Source organism: Myotis daubentonii, chromosome 1 (assembly GCF_963259705.1).
Source record: "Myotis daubentonii chromosome 1, mMyoDau2.1, whole genome shotgun sequence".
In the NCBI taxonomy this organism is placed as follows: domain Eukaryota; kingdom Metazoa; phylum Chordata; class Mammalia; order Chiroptera; family Vespertilionidae; genus Myotis; species Myotis daubentonii.
In genome coordinates this window covers 141,077,616-141,093,790 of record NC_081840.1, presented here as the reverse complement: position 1 = coordinate 141,093,790, position 16,175 = coordinate 141,077,616, and the positions used below count along the sequence as shown (strand labels likewise).

General features: G+C 41.7%; 1 protein-coding gene across 10 annotated transcripts in view; it reads right to left on the bottom strand.

Annotated features, from left to right (window-relative positions):
- The window catches only part of ABI1 (abl interactor 1), an 82,777-nt gene extending 69,462 nt beyond the window's left edge, over positions 1 to 13,315 (bottom strand). For 4 of the 10 annotated variants that reach the window (XM_059661221.1, XM_059661237.1, XM_059661267.1 and 1 more), the window contains exon 1: positions 13,076 to 13,314. In XM_059661221.1, coding sequence (XP_059517204.1) covers positions 13,076 to 13,192 — 117 coding nt within the window. In that variant the 5' untranslated portion in view covers positions 13,193 to 13,314. Of the gene's footprint in view, positions 1 to 13,075 lie in introns of all 10 variants that reach the window. The other 6 variants (XM_059661229.1, XM_059661247.1, XM_059661292.1 and 3 more) reach the window with 3 other exon arrangements.
- Between the last annotated feature and the right edge of the window lie 2,860 nt (positions 13,316 to 16,175).

Sequence of the window (16,175 nt, the reverse complement as noted above, 5' to 3'; positions counted from 1 at the left end):
TCTCTCATCGATGTTTCTAACTCTCTATTCCTCTCCCTTCCTCTCTGTAAAAAAAATCAATAAAATACATATTAAAAAAAAAAAAAAATTTCCGACACAAGGTGTCTCCAGGACTGGCCTCATATTAGGAGTGCTGAGTAAAGATCTATTCTGCTGTTTCTGCAAGAGAAGTTTGGTGCTGACCTCTGCTACCCTCTCATTAGTCTTGTTTAGTTTATTCACCAATGACTTTCTACCTTCTAATTCTTCTCGGTAGAATTGCTTATATTTTTCCAATTCTATTTTATTACAATTTTGAGAAGTTTTCATTTTGGAAGAGTTCATATTCCAGATCTTTATTTCTGAGTTCCAACTGACATTTTATTGAAGCACTATGATGCTGTATTAACAGCTCTTGAGCTTTTTTGAGATACTCTTTGGATCTGTAAAAATAGATTGCCTTCTTTAAATTTTTCTATGATATCCTCTCTTGCATTTGCTTTCTGTTCTGTGTTGACATTTGCACTCATAATGCAAAAGCAAATTACTAGCCTCTTAGCACAAATGAAGACAGTGTCACCAAATGTACTAGTACGTTGAATTCTTTACTGCCAACCACTCAAAGGAAAAAAGTTGGCTTCACTTAAAAATGTTCTCGCACGGCTGGTGTGGCTCAGTGCTTGAATGTTGGTCAACCCATGCACCAAGAGGTCTCTGGTTCAATTCCTGGTCAGGGCACTGCCCAGGTTTCAGGCTCAATCCCCAGCAGGGGGCGTGAAGTAGACAGCCAAACGATGATGTTTCTATCTAGTATACATTTCTATCTCGTATACATTTCTCTCTTTCTCCCTCTCTCTCTAAAATCAATAAAAACGTATTTTTTAAATGTTCTTACTAAAGCAGAAAAAAGTACTAATCTTACTCAATCTTGACTCTTAAGATGCCTTTTAAGGTTCTGTGTGACAAAATGGGAAGTCTACATAAAGTAATTCTGCTGCATTCTAAGTGTGATGGTTGCCTTTAGGGAAAAGCACTTGTACAATTTATTTGCAAGCTAAATAAGCCATAGAATGGCCTAGCTCAGTGGTCAGCAACCTGCAGCTCACGAGCCACATGCGGCTCTATGGCCCCTTGAGTGTGGCTCTTCCACAAAATACCACGTGCAGGCGTACATGTACAGTGTGATTGAAACTTCGTGGCCCATGCACAGAAGTTGGTATTTTGTGGAAGAGCCACACTCAAGGGGCCAAAGAGTCGCATGTGGCTCGCAAGCCGCCGTTTGCCAACCACTGGAGCTGATTTGGCTCAGTGGATAGAGCTCAAGGGTCCTGGGTTTAATTACCATCAAGGGCACATATTATACCTTGATTGCAGGGCTCCTCCCCGGCCCTGGTCGGGGATCATGCAGGAGGCAACCAATCGATGTGTTTCTCTCACATCAATGTTTCTCTCTGTCTTTCCCTCTCTTCTACTCTCCCTAAAAATCAATGAAAAAATATCCTCAGGTGAGGATTAATAAAAATAAATAAATAAATAAGCAAGCCATAGACAGCCAAAAAATGACTTCATTATTCTTCAAAAAAGAAATGACAAATTGATTATTCAGATTGGATATTTGGCAAACATTTTCCTAAAAATGTACTAATTGAGCCCATTACTTGAAGGAAAATAATTGGAAATATTTGTTGCCAAGAGTACAATTAGAGCTTTCAAGAAAAATTATAATTTTGGAAAACTTGTATCCATCAAGGTGAGCTTGGGAAGCTGTTCAATTATGACTCATAACATCTGTGGTGATATTAATATGATTTTTTTCATCCTATATAATAAAAGGGTAATATGCAAATTGACCCTAACCAGCCCGGGAACGACCAGTCGCTATGATGTGCACTGACCCACCAGGGGGCAGACGCTCAATGCAGGAGCTGCCCCCTGGTGGTCAGTGCACTCCCACAGGGGGAGCTCCGCTTAGCCACAAGCTGGGTTGAGGGCTGTGAGTGCAGCAGTGGTGGTGGGAGCCTCTCCTGCCTCCTTGGCAGCACTAAGGATGTCCGACTGCAGCTTAGGCCCTCCCCCGGATATCCCCTGAGGGCTCCCAGGCTGCCAGAGGGATGTCTGACTGCCAACTTAGGCCTGATCCCCTGGGGAGTGGACCTAAGCTGGCAAATGGACATCCCCGAAAGGTCCCGGACTGCAAGAGGACACAGGCTGGGCTGAGGGACACCCCCCGCCCGAGTACACCAATTTTCATGCACCAGACCGCTAGTATCATATAATGAAATGTGCCAATATTCAAATCTGCATCACTCAGTGAACAAATATTTTCTGAATGACCCATGCAACAACTTTTAATGTACTGCAGTACAGATTGTTCATTGATATGGTTTCAAAAAAGTCCACATTGCAAACAATCTTTAAGAAACTACTATCTGACAAGTTGTGATGTAGTATCAAAGAAAATTATTCACAATTTAATGCACAGGCTATGGAAAATATTTTCCTTTCCAACTATATAATTGTATGAAGCCAAAGATTCTCATCCAAATTAAATATCACAACAGGTTAAATGCAGAAGCAGATATGAGAATCTAGCTTTCTTCTATTAGCCAGTCACTAAAGAAATTTGCAATAATGTAAAACAATGCCATTCTTCGCATTCAACTGTTTTTGTTTTGGAAATCTATGGTTATTTCTCAAAAAATATATTAATGTGCCCTGACCAAGAATCAAACCCGCAATCTTCAGGTGCACAGAGCACGTTCCAACCAACTGGCCAGGACTACATGTATTTTATTTTTGTTTTGTTTTTTAAATATGTTTTTATTGAATTTTTTAGAGGGAGAGGGAGAGATAGAAACATCGATGAGAGAGAAACAACATTGATTGGCTGCCTCCTGTATGGGGATTGAGCCCGTAACCCAGGTATGTGCCCTGACTGGAAACTGAACCAGTGACCTCTTGGTGCATGGGTCAATGCGCAACCACTGAACCATACCAGCCAGATGCTACATGTTATTTTAAATGAACTGAAAAATGTTTGAAACTTCTCCATTTTAATTTTTGATATAGTTAATACTGATAGATATAACCCACCTAAAGAAACGTTCTCTGGCCCTAGCCGGCTTGGCTCAGTGGATAGAGCGTCAGCCTGCGGACTGAAGGGTCCCAGGTTCGATTCTGGCCGAGGGCACATGCCTGGGTTTCGGCTAGATCCCCAGTGGGGGGTGTGCAGGAGACAGCAGATCAATGATTCTCTCTCATCATTCATGTTTCTATCTCTCTCTCCTCTCTTCCTCTCTGAAATCAATAAATATATTTTTAAAAAATAGTTTAAAAAAAAAAAGGAAAAGAAACATTCTCTGGCATCCTCAATATTTTTGAAGCATATAAGAGTCCTGATAAGATTCTGCATTTTTTAGACATTTAATAAAAACAGAAGACAAAAAGTATTTAGAGCCATTCCTTACCAATATCTAGTGGATTTTTAATTCATGACTTTATTAATACTGTAACCAACACGACACCACCACCAAACAAATGTTGCAAGTATAAAAAAATAATAATAATAGCCGAAACCGGTTTGGCTCAGTGGATAGAGCGTCGGCCTGTGGACTGAGGGGTCCCAGGTTCGATTCCGGTCAAGGGCGTGTGCCTTGGTTGCAGGCATATCCCCAGTGGGAGGTGTGCAGGAGGCAGCTGGTCGATGTTTCTCTCTCATCGATGTTTCTGACTCTCTGTCTCTCTCCCTTCCTCTCTGTAAAAAATCAATAAAAAAATAATAATAATAATAAATAAAATAAATAAAAGAGTCCTGAGATCATAAGCTTCAGTACTGTTGATCTATATTATAGAAAATTCCTCAAGGGATAAAGACAGACATTCTAATTTAACACACCATCACCTATATCTAATCTTTTCAATAAGACTTAGAAAAATTGATTTTAATATAAAGATTTTAAGAATATTTAGTAGGAAGCATAGTTCATAACTACAATAAAAGGAATAGATAGGTATAAGTAAATCAGAGGTTTTTAAAATATATACATTTTTATTGCTGACAGTATTACAGAGGGTCCCCACCTGCCCCCCCTTTGCCTCCACCCATCCCCTGTCCCACCTCAGGCCTTCATCATATTATTGTCTGTGTCCACAGGCTATTCATAAGTAAGTTCTTTGTTTCCCCCTCCCTTGAGATTTGTCAATCTGTCCCATGCCTCCATACCTCACCCTTTTTTGTTGGTCAGTTTATTTTGTTCATTAGATTCGACATATGAGTGAGATCATGTGATACTTGTCTTTCCCTGACTGGCTTATTTCACTTAGCATAATACTCTCCAGGTTCCTCCAGGCTGTCTCAAAGGGTAAGAGATCCTTTTTTTTTACTAGGTGTACCAGTTAATAATGCGGATTTTTTTCAACAGATGGAATTATACATATGTTGATATATATATGCAATTTGATATGCATGCTATTTTGTTGTATTGACAACAAGCTTCAAAACTTCGTATGTCGCCCTGACCGGTTTGGCTCAGTGGATAGAAAGTCGGCCTGCGGACTCTAGGGTCCCAGGTTCAATTCCAGTCAAGGGCATGGACCTTGGTTGTGGGTACATTCCCAGTGTGCAGGAGGCAGCTGATCAATGTTTCTCTCTCATTAATGTTTCTAGCTCTCTATCCCGCTCCCTTCCTCTCTGTAAAAAATCAATAAAATATTTTTTTTTAAAAAACTTCATATGTCAAATTTCCAGAAGGTGTTAACATCATAGATATTTTTACACTTAAAAATGTCAAATTTCTTGCCAAAAAAAAGAGCATTTGCGGAAGTTTTAATTCATTACTTTATTTTAAAGAAAAGGTTATCGTATACTTCGGGAAGCTTATGGTGAACATGCTCCATCTCAAAATACTTGTGAATGCTGGTTTAAACGCTTTAAAAGTGATGATTTCGATGTGAAAGACAAAGAACATCCAGGTCAACCGAAATAGTTTGAAGACCAACAATTATTGGATGAAGATGCGTGCCAAACTCAAAAACAACTTGCAGAAAGATTAAACGTTGCTCAGCAAACAATTTCCATTCGTTTACAATCAATGGGAAAGATTTTAAAGGGAGGAAAATGGGTGCCACAGCAACTGAACGAAAGGCAAATGGAAAACCGCAAAGTCATTAGTAAAATGTTGCTTCAACTGCAGGACAGAAAGTCTGTTTTGCATCGAATGGTGACTGGAGATGAAAAGTGGATTTATTTTGAGAATCCCAAATGCACAAAATCATGGGTTGATCCGGTCAACCATCAACATGGACTGCAAAGGCCAAATCGCTTCCGAGAGAAGACAATGCTCTGCGTTTGGTGGGATCAGGAAGGTGTGGTGTATTATGAGTTTCTAAAACCAGGTGAAACGGTTAATACTAATCGCTACAGAAAACAAATAATCAATTTGAACCACGCTTTGATTTTGAAATGACCAGAATGTTCCAGAAGACACGGCAAAGTAATTTTGCTTCATGATAACGCACCATCACACACTTCAAAACCAGTTAAAGAAAGACATGTTAAAAGATCTTGCCTGACCTTAACCGGTTTGGCTCAGTGGATAGAGCATCGACCTGCGGACTCAAAGGTCCCAGGTTTGATTCTGGTCAAGGGCATGTACCTTGGTTGTAGGCACACACCCAGTAGGGGGCATGCAGGAGGCAGCTGATCGATGTTTCTCTCTCATTGATGTTTCTAACTCTCTATCCCTCTCCCTTCCTCGCTGTAAAAAATCAATTAAAAAAATTTAAAAAAAGATCTTGCCTGGCTCTAGCCAGGTTTGGCTCAGTGGATAGAGTGTCTGCCAGCAGATGGAAGGGTCCCAGGTTCGATTCCGGTCAAGGGCACATACCCAGGTTGTGGGCTCGATCCCCAGCAGAGGGCGTGAAGGAGGCAGCTAATCAATGACTCTCATTGACGTTTCTATCTCTCTACCTCTCCCCTCCTCTCTGAAATAAATAAATTTTAAAAAAAAGAAAGAAAGATCTTGCCCGGGAAGTATTAACCCACCGGCCATATTCACAAGACCTTGCTCCTTCAGATTACCACTTGTTACGATTGATGGTACACGCACTTTCTGAGCAGCACTTCAAAACGTATGAAGTGGAAAATTGGGTCTCTGAATGGTTTGCCTCAAAATTAGAAAAGTTCTATTGGTACAGTATCCACAAATTACCTGAAAGATGGGAGAAATGTGTAGCTAGCGATGGACATTACTCTGAATAAAGCACTTTTGATGTTTCTCTTGAAATTGTCATGTTTTCTTTGATTACAAAATCCGCATTATTAACTGATATACCTATTATAGCTGCATAGAATTCCATGGTACAGATGTACCACAGCTTTTTTATACACTCATCTACTGATGGGCACTTGGGCTGTTTCCAGATCTTAGCTATTATAATTTGTGCTGCTATGTGAGAGAAACTGTCAGAGACCGCAGGAACACTTCTCAGCACTGCTGCTCTGAGTTTTTCTGAGTCCATGTATTCTTCTCAATTCTTCCCGACTACGCCAGGGCAGGTCCTTCTCGAACCCTGACCATTGTACTAACTGTTGGGAACTTAGTCCAACAAGTATCAAAAACACAGGTTAATTCTCGGCGGTGGGGCAGAGAGAGAAGCCATAAGAGGTTGTGTGTGTATAAGAATGAGTGTCTATTGCAGAAGCCATATAGCTGTCAGACAAAACAATTCTCCACAGCAAAGTCCATACAAGCAGGCAGTCAGACACCAGCTGGTTAACATGTACATCTTCCCCACAAAAGCAGCATTAATCTCTGTACCCACAGCTATTATCTGAGCAGCCACACACTGTCCCCTAGACTCATCACCTTACATCATAGCGGTACCTGAGCTCTCCAGCTCGGCAGCTTCTCCTGTCTCCCCTGCCCAGCACACTGGCTGGTCTCTGTAGCCTCACATAGTAACTACCTCTGAGCTTCTCTCTCCCAGCACACTGGCTGCTTAACCTAATAGCTATATCTGAGCTCTCTCTGAGTTCTTAGCCTTGTATCATGGCAGTACCAGACCTCAGCTCCTTCTGAGCTCTCTAGCCTCTCCCACACACATAGGAGCTACATTCTCTGTGCTTATGTCTCTACTTGGAGCTCTCTGCCCAGCTGCTCTCTCCCCTGGTCAGTGACAGCTTATATACATGCTCAAACAAGCTCTAATAAAAGAGGCACTTTGCCATCAGCCATTTGCTACAGAAAGGCACTTCTGTGCAATTCAGTTAGGATTCCCAGAGACCAGCATCAAAGGCTAATAAGGGTTCCCAGGCTCAGAGTCTGATAATGATTCTCAGGCTCAGGGTGGCCTTGGCCATTCTGGTGTATTGATAACAAGGCCTCTATGCTCCCATTCGCCTTGACTATCTGGGGACACTGGCATGGTTCCCACAGAGAACATGAACTGGTTGCCTCCCCCAAGCACCTCGATGGGGGTGGAGGGGCCCGAAATCAAGATATGTGCCCTTGTACGGGAATTGAACCCCAGACCCTTCATGAGCAGGTTGGCACTCTAACCACTGAGCAACACCTGCCAGGTCCCGTTTTCATTTAGATGATGGTTTCTTTTGCTGTGCAGAAGCTTTTTGGTTCAATGCAATTCCAATTTTTTATTTTTTCCTGTTTCTCTTGCCCTAGATGTATCAGTGAAAGTTCTGCTCCGTACAATGTCTTGAGATTTTGCTGCTTATGTTGTCTTCTCGGATTTTTATGGTTTCACAGCTTACACTCAAGTCTTTTATCCATTTTGAGTTTATTCTTGTGTATGGTATAAGTTGGCGGTCTAGTTTCATCTTTTTGCATGTGTCTGTCAAATTTTCCCAACACCATTTGTTGAAGAGAATCAAGAGATTTTTTTTTCCAGCGGAAACTAAAGAACTCAAAAATAAACTAATGAAAACATGGGAATTGTAGGGCTGGAAGTGAGAAACAAACTCTACTAAATATCATCAGAATTGTCACTTTGGACATAATCTAATTCAAACTCATCCTTTTATAGAGGATAAAATACAGTTAAAGGCTGGTGAAAATATAGAATGAGGAACAGAACCAAGTTTCCAGACTGCTTATACAGTTCATGTAAACGTTTGAGAGCTTTATGTGCTAGGCAGGCACTGGAGATACAGAAATAAACAAGAAAAGCCTAGACCTGCTTTCTTAGAGACCAGCATCAAATGTCAAACAGGTGTAATAAGTGTTACAGAGGAAATATACAGGATTCCAAGGGAGTCTTTAGGTTAGGGCAGTGGTCAGCAAACTGTGGCTCGCGAGCCACATGTGGCTCTTTGGCCCCTTGAGCGTGGCTCTCCCTAAGCCTTAGGAGTACCCTAACTAAGTTTATAACAATGTACCTACCTATATAGTTTAATTTTAAAAAATTTGGCTCTCAAAAGAAATTTCAATCGTTGTACTGTTGATATTTGGCTCTGTTGACTAATGAGTTTGCCGACCACTGGGTTAGGGCAGTTCCTTTCCAGCCCGCCACCAATGTGTTTCTTTCACATCAATAATTCTGTCTTTCCTTCTCTCTTCCACTCTCTCTAAAAATCAATGGAAAAATATCCTCGGATGAGGATTAAAAAATTAAATAAAGTGCAAATGTCAAAGTTCTACCATTTCCAATCTGTCCTAATCTCCTCAGTCACTTTGACTATCTTTACCTGAATCTAGTTTGTGTAGAAATCAAAATGTTCCAAAACATTTTGTTTGGTTAACTTCTACTAATTGTTTTACAAATTTTCTAATTAAAGTAAAGCTGAATCAGAATAGAAAAAACAGGCAAGGATACACAGAAAGAAAAAGGATCCACTGAGCTCAGGGAAAAATTAGCCTATGATTCCTATAATTCAACACTTCAAGTGCCAAAGCAACCATCCCCAAATTACACACATACCAGTTCTTATATTTGCCACTTGGAATTCAGAAGAAACAATGGTAAAATAGTTGTCAGGTTCCCAGACATGCCCAACAAGAGTCTATTCCATGACATTTCTAAGCATAGTCTGAGTTCTAGACTCATTTACAGCTGGAGGCAGTGTGATATAGAAAGAGCACAGGTGTGGAACCTGTGGAACCTGTCAGAGTTGGGCAGAAATCCAGGCTGCCAATTACTATCTGATTAAACAAAATTCATTTAACTTTTTTGAGTCCGAATTTCCAGATCTTTAAGAGAATATTGCCTATCATAGAGAGGTTTTACAAGGAGTAAAGATAATACAAATCAACCAGCAGCATCTATGACAAAATAAGTACTCAATAAATAGAAGCAAGTATGTATATTATCCTCATCCCTTCTCTATTTCCATCTTTTTTTTATCCCCTATCCTGAAGTAAGCACCCTAACTCAGTAGTCATTAAATAGAACTTAGAATATACAATCAGAAAATCTGGATTTAATTCCAGGCATTATCTCTTATGAGATATGGAACTTTAGACTAAGTATTGAATTTCTCTGAACCTTAAATTGCTCATGATAAATAAGTATTTTAATAATTGACTTCATTTATAAATTGGCATAAATTGTTCAGTACCAGAAATTTTAGCTTTTACCTCTCCCAAACTGCTCCTGCTCAAAAATACCTGTCCTCCAAGATCAAGTGTGCACAATGAGCAAATTAGCATAAACCAGTGTCATAGGAGGAAGAAATAAACTACTAAGTAGCTCACTGATGAGATCCCTTTTATACTCCCAAACTTTAGGATATACTTGTTAACACAAATAAAACTCTTTTATTGAAGGAAATCCTAGCCAAAATTTTAAATTAACCTAAGATGTTTCTGTCTTTACCCAACATAGAAATTTGCATTCTGAGAAACCTTTCTTAAGCAGTGTCTACTCGTTTTAGCTTAGCTCACTTCCTGTTCCCCCAAAATAGTTCCATGATAAAGGCAGTGTGGACCCTAAAGTAGAGCAAATAAGTATGTTCAAGTTGAAGAGTAACTGTCCTTGACATAATCTACTAAAAAATATTCAAACTGGTCAAAAGATGGAAAAAAGGCAAAGATTTTTCTTTGTCTCTCTATAAAAAACACTTTCTATTTTAAATATTATTTCCCTGAAACAATTTCAAAAATCCTGTCCTGTTTGAGAGAATGTACTTTTTGGAAAAGTCTTGTAATTAATAATACAATTTAATAATTAAAGTCCATAGGAAACAAAAAAACTAAGGAACAATTCAAGGACTCAACCACACTAGAGCCAAAAGAACTTGTCAACTAAACACCTTAGTCTAGCCTTAGCTGGTTTGGCTCAGTGGACAGAGCGTCAGAATTCGAACTGAAGGATCCCATATTCTATTTCGGTCAGGGGCACATGCCTGGGTTGTGGGCTCGATCCCCATCCCCGATCCCCAATCCCCGGTGGGGGGCATGCAAGAGGCAGCCGATCAATGATTCTCTCTCATCATTGATGTTTCTATGTATCTCTCTCTCCCTTCCTCTCTGAAATTAATAATCTACTTTTTAAAATAAATACTTTGGTGTAACTGGACAGTACTTCCAAACTGTAGGAAAACAACAAAATGAAAACTGAATTCTCAGGATAAAAATCACCTAGGCAGTAATTTAACTAACCTTAAGAAAATCCTCAAAACATAAAAACCACATACTTGCCCTGAGAGGAGATATATTTATGTAGGGTGCTGATTATAACCCAACCAGGTATACAGAGGTTACGGAAAGATCTCAAAAGCCTTTCAAATGGGTATTTTTAGTTCTCTTAGTTCCCGATACACAGCACCAAAGTTAGCAATACAACAGCTCACAAATCAGCTACCACATTAACTTCCACAAAGTCTTCATCATCTTCTAAGCCTGTCTGAGCCTCAGGATGGCACCTAATGCATCATGCAGTCCAAAGTTTAAAGGCTACTAAGATAAACATCTCTTTCCCCCAGTAAGATCAAAATACCTCACTGATGTAAAGGTTAGGACCACAAAAAAGAAAATTGGAGCCACTGATGGTGGCTCTTGGTACCATGGTACTAAGAGTACTAACACGTTTAAAAGAGGCTACATGAGAAATAATATGGCTTAATTAGGGACATTACCAATAAGTCAAAAAGTGCTTCCAAGTTTCATGATGGTAGCAAGAGGGGAAAAGGAAAGCGGTCAGGTAGGGGGGAGACAAAGCTTTACAGCAGACAACTACCTGGGAAAGAAATAGTCACCAGACAGGTTAAAACATGTTTGCATTTGCCAATACTTAGTAGTTGCCACACCATATACTTGTCAGATTTCCCAACATGCAAAACAAAAGAAAACAAAAAGACACCTTGGTGAAGTACTTATCTTCCGACTTCTATAACGAAATTACTTCTGGAATGGGGGCAATTTAACTTCCTGCCCTCTCCCTCTGACTCCATCAAAATCCTAAAAACCTGCAGCAAACTGAGATTCACCTCAATTTGAAGGCTTTTCATGTCAAGCTGAATAAAAGTTATTGCAATATCAATTAACTGTAAGATCACTTTTCTATCTGAAAACTATATCCACACTTCTACTAGATTTTAGAGTATTTTAAAAGGGCTAAAGTTTGTAAAAACAAGAAATAGAGTAGATGTGGCAGCCACCCAACAAGTTTATCAGTAAAATGCCTCAAGTAAAAGTTTTTTTTTTTAAATTGTGAGATAAACTCCTAGTAGTGCTACTGAGGATACCATGTTACTAATATGGAAACTGAGAAATATCCAAAATATTCTGAAAACAGAATCTTCTTCTAAAAATAGGGAGGATAAGCATTTGCCAACATAGAAACTACTGGTTCTTAAAAATGATCATCACGTGGGAGGCTTTCTATAAATACTTTAGCTCTGAACTGCAATAATCCTAATCTTTCAAAGAATATTTTGGTCATGCCTTATCACTAACAAGCGAATTTTGGGTGCCATTATATTGACACAAAGCATTCTGCTACCTTTTTCTTTTTTTTTTCTTTTTTACTTCAACCACAAACTGTGGGTTTATGAAAAGATCTACAAACCAATCTACCACACCACTGAATTCACTTTCAATCATTAAAATAAAAACAAGTATCTGTCACAGTTAAGGCCTCCAACTTTTTCTAATCAATCTACAATAACTAATACCGTATGGTTCTAAAACCGCAGAGGCACGGCAATCACTTTGGAGACATATCACATACACTGACTTAGGTTGGAAAGAGAGAAACCTTCAGGAAATCAGCAAGCGGCGACTACACCCTTGTACTTTAAGTTATTTAAGAAGCCAACCGTCCAAGAACTTTTGGGGACGGGAGTATTTAAGACACTTTCCACGTAAAGATCATTTGTGTCTTCTAATAACGCAGGGCCCTAACCCCCTCTAGACACACAGGACGGTGGGGCGGAAGTGAAAACCAGGGGGGAAGCCCGCCGTGAAGACGAGCGGGCAGGCGGAGACGCAACCCTTCAATTTAAAGGAATTTTGAGATGAACTTCTCCGAGACGCCCTCCCTCATTTCCCACTCGCTTCCTCCTCTCCGCGGGGAAGTCTGTGTAATTGTGACTCATGACCGATTTTTTTTTTTTAATAAATAAATGAAAGACACACCCTCCGGGTGGCACTGACATAATCGCCCCCACGGCACCCTCCCCTCCCCCGACACACACCCCGCTTCTCCTCTCGCTGCCGCCGCTGCTGCTCCTCCCCGCGCCTCCTCCGGCCTCTTCCTCTCCCCGCTCATGCCGCCCGGGACCCCGCTCCGAGCGGAGGCAACGAGGCTGCAGCTGGGGCTCCGGCCACGAGCCCCGAGACCGGCAGGCTGCCGGCCGAGGGCCAGCGCCACTCGGGGGGCCGAGCCCGCGGCGGGGCTCCGGGCCGCGGCGGGTTGGTTCCCCGCGCCCTCGCCCATTTTCTCTCTCCCCGGCTCTGGGTCTCCACCGCCTCAGCCACTTCCTGTATCGCAGCCCGACTCCCTCAGGCAGCCACTTGCCCCGACGGGGCTGGCGGCGGGGACCGCGGCGGCCGCGGAGGTCGGGGCAGCTCCCCACCCCGCCCAGTGTGGGCTGGGCGCCCGGCGGCGGCGGCGGCGGGTCCTCAGCCCGCCCGCGCCTCACCTGTATGTAGTTGTTCTCACAGTAGTCCGCCACCCGGGTCAGGTTCTGGTAACTCTCTATCAGCGCCCTCTTGCCGGACGGGATCTCCTCCTCTAGTAACATCTGCAGCTCTGCCATTTTCCACCCCTCCGCATCGCTTCCTCTCGCGTTAAAGAGACAGGCGGCAGGGTCCGCGGAGACTCCGAGCGCCTCGCCGCCCGGATACAAGCCGCTCGCCCGCCCGCCCTCCCGCCCAGTATTGTGGGACTGCGCCTCCTCCGCTTCCTCCTTGCCGTCTCCACCCCTTCCACCCACTTCGCGCGACGCCTCCAGCTCGTTCTCTCGCGAGCCTTCAGCCTTTCCCTCCTCCTCCCCCACCACGGGATTCCCCCCCACCCCCCTTTGACATGATCTTCTGGGAATTGTAGTTTCCCACAACCTCCCCGTCGAAAGCGCATGCGTCCTAGAGAGCCCCGGAAACGAGAACGCGGGCCACTCGGGGCAGACGGGTGGGGGGGAGGGGAAGTGCGGAGTTTCCTAAAAGCGCCGGAAGGGGGCGCCCCAGGGTGATTCCAGAGAAGAAAATATTTCCCGAGAAGCCTGTGAAACTGCAGAACTTTGAACATGGAACCTACCACACCCCATACTCCCACAATTTATTCAGGATATATCATAGGTCTAAATATAAAATGTAAAGCAATAAAGTTTCTGTCGGAAAGCATACAGTAATATCACAAGCTTGGGCAGGCAAAAGTTTCTTCACTAGCCAAAACCGGTTTGGCTCAGTGGATAGAGCATTGGCCTGCTGACTGAAAGGTCCCAGGTTCGATTCCGGTCAAGGGCATGTACCTGGGTTGCGGGCACATCCTCAGTGGGGGATGTGCAGGAGGCAGCTGATCGATGTTTCTCTCTCATCGATGTTTCTGACTCTCTATCTCTCTCCCTTCCTCTCTGTAAAAAATCAATAAAACATATTTAAAAGCGGAAACCGGTTTGGCTCAGTGGATAGAGCGTCGGCCTGAGGACTGAAGGGTCCCAGGTTCGGTTCCGGTCAGGGGCATGTACCTGGGTTGCGGGCATATCCCCAGTGGGAGATGTGCAGGAGGCGGCTGATCAATGTTTCTCTCTCATCGATGTTTCTGACTCTCTATCTCTCTCCCTTCCTCTCTGTAAAAAATCAATAAAATATATTTTAAAAATATATATATATATTTAAAAAACAACAACAAAAAAAACAAGTTTTTTCACTAGAATACAATAAGTACAAACAAAAAAAAAAGGAAAAGATTGATAAATTGCTCTTTAATAAAATGAAAATATAACTCATTTTTTCCTGTTGCTGCGATAACAAATTTTAGCAACAAGACAAAACTAATTAATTAGCTTACAGATCTGGAAATCAGAAGTCTTGGTTGGCTAACATTAATGTGTAGACAGGGCTTTGTTCCCTCTGGAGGTGCTAAGGAGGATGCATTTCCTTGCCTTCTTCAGCTTGTAGAGCCTATATGCATTCCTTAGTTCAAGGAATCCCTTCTCCCATCTCCAAGTCAGCAGCAGAGCATCTCGAATCTCTCTCTGACTCTGCTTCTATCACCACATCTCCTTTTCTCTGATGCTGACCATCATCCCTCCCTCTTATAAGGACCCTATGATTACATAGATTTCACCTAGATAACTCAGGATAATCTCCCCATTGCAAAATCCTTATCTTGATTACATCTACAACGCCCCTTTTGCCATGTAAAGTAATATACTCACAGTTTCCAGGAATAAGGACATGGACATCTTTGGAGGACCAATAGTCAGCCGACTATAGCCATCATTAAAATTAAAACATTTTGTTCATTAAAGGACACTAAGTAAAAAGAACCCTGGCCGGTGTGGCTCAGTTGGTTGGAACAGTGGCCCATACTCCAAAAGGTGGCTGGTTCAATTCCTGCTCAGGGCACATACCCAGGTTGCAAGTTTGATCCCAGGTCTGGCATGTGTGGGAGGCAGCCAAACGATGTTTCTCTATCAAAACAATTTAAAAATAAATAAAAAGATAAGCCATAACACATACACTTGAAAGAGGATGCATTCCAGAATATACATTTTTAAACAAGCTCCTCCAAGTCAATTAAGAGATAAACAATTGAATGAATACGGACAAAAGAAGAAGACTGTACTTCACAAGAGGCCAAGAAATATATGAAAAGGCATTCAACTCATTACTCATCAAGGATATGCAAATTAAAACCATAATAAGATAACAGTACGCTCTAAGGATGCAGTGCAAAATTAAAAAGACTACATTGTGTATCCATTAGAATGGCTAAGATTTAAATCCCAATAATAGCAAGTGCTAGTAAAATGTGAAAAACTAGACTCAAATACATTACTGGCTACAAACTGCTACAGCCCCAATGGAAAAGTTTATTAATGTCTTATCAAGCCAAACATACACCTAATATATAACCCAGCATCCTATTCCTAAATATTTACCAAGAGATGCGAAAATTTATATCCATACAATATCCATTATATAAATGTTTATAATAACTTTACTCATAATCGCAAAAAGCTGGGAACAATGCATATGTCCTTTAACTCTATGAACAAACCGGTATACCCAAACAATAGAGTACTATTCAGCTATAAAATGTAATAAACTATATATAAATACAAAGTCATGGATGAATCACTAATGCATTTTGCTAAGTGAAAGAAGCCAGACACCCCACTCCACATCCCAAAAAAGGCAGACAATATCTAGTGTTGACAAGAATGTATTGCATCTAACACACACACACACACACACACACACACACAGTAGGGTATATACATGAGTATACAAGTATAAAAGGGCACAATCACTTTGGAAGTATCAATTTGGTTTGGCGGTACATATTTTTTTAAGTCCTCACAAGAGGATATTTTTCCCATTGATTTTTAGAGAGTGGAAGGAAGGGCGAGCGAGAGAGAAACATTGAGGTGAGAGACACATAGATTGGTTGCCTTCCAACATGCCCCGACCAGGGCTGGGCATCAAACTGGAACTGAAGTACCTACCCTTGACTGGGAATCAAACCTGCAACTCTTTGTTCCTCAGGCTGACACTCCAACCATTGAGCAAACCAGC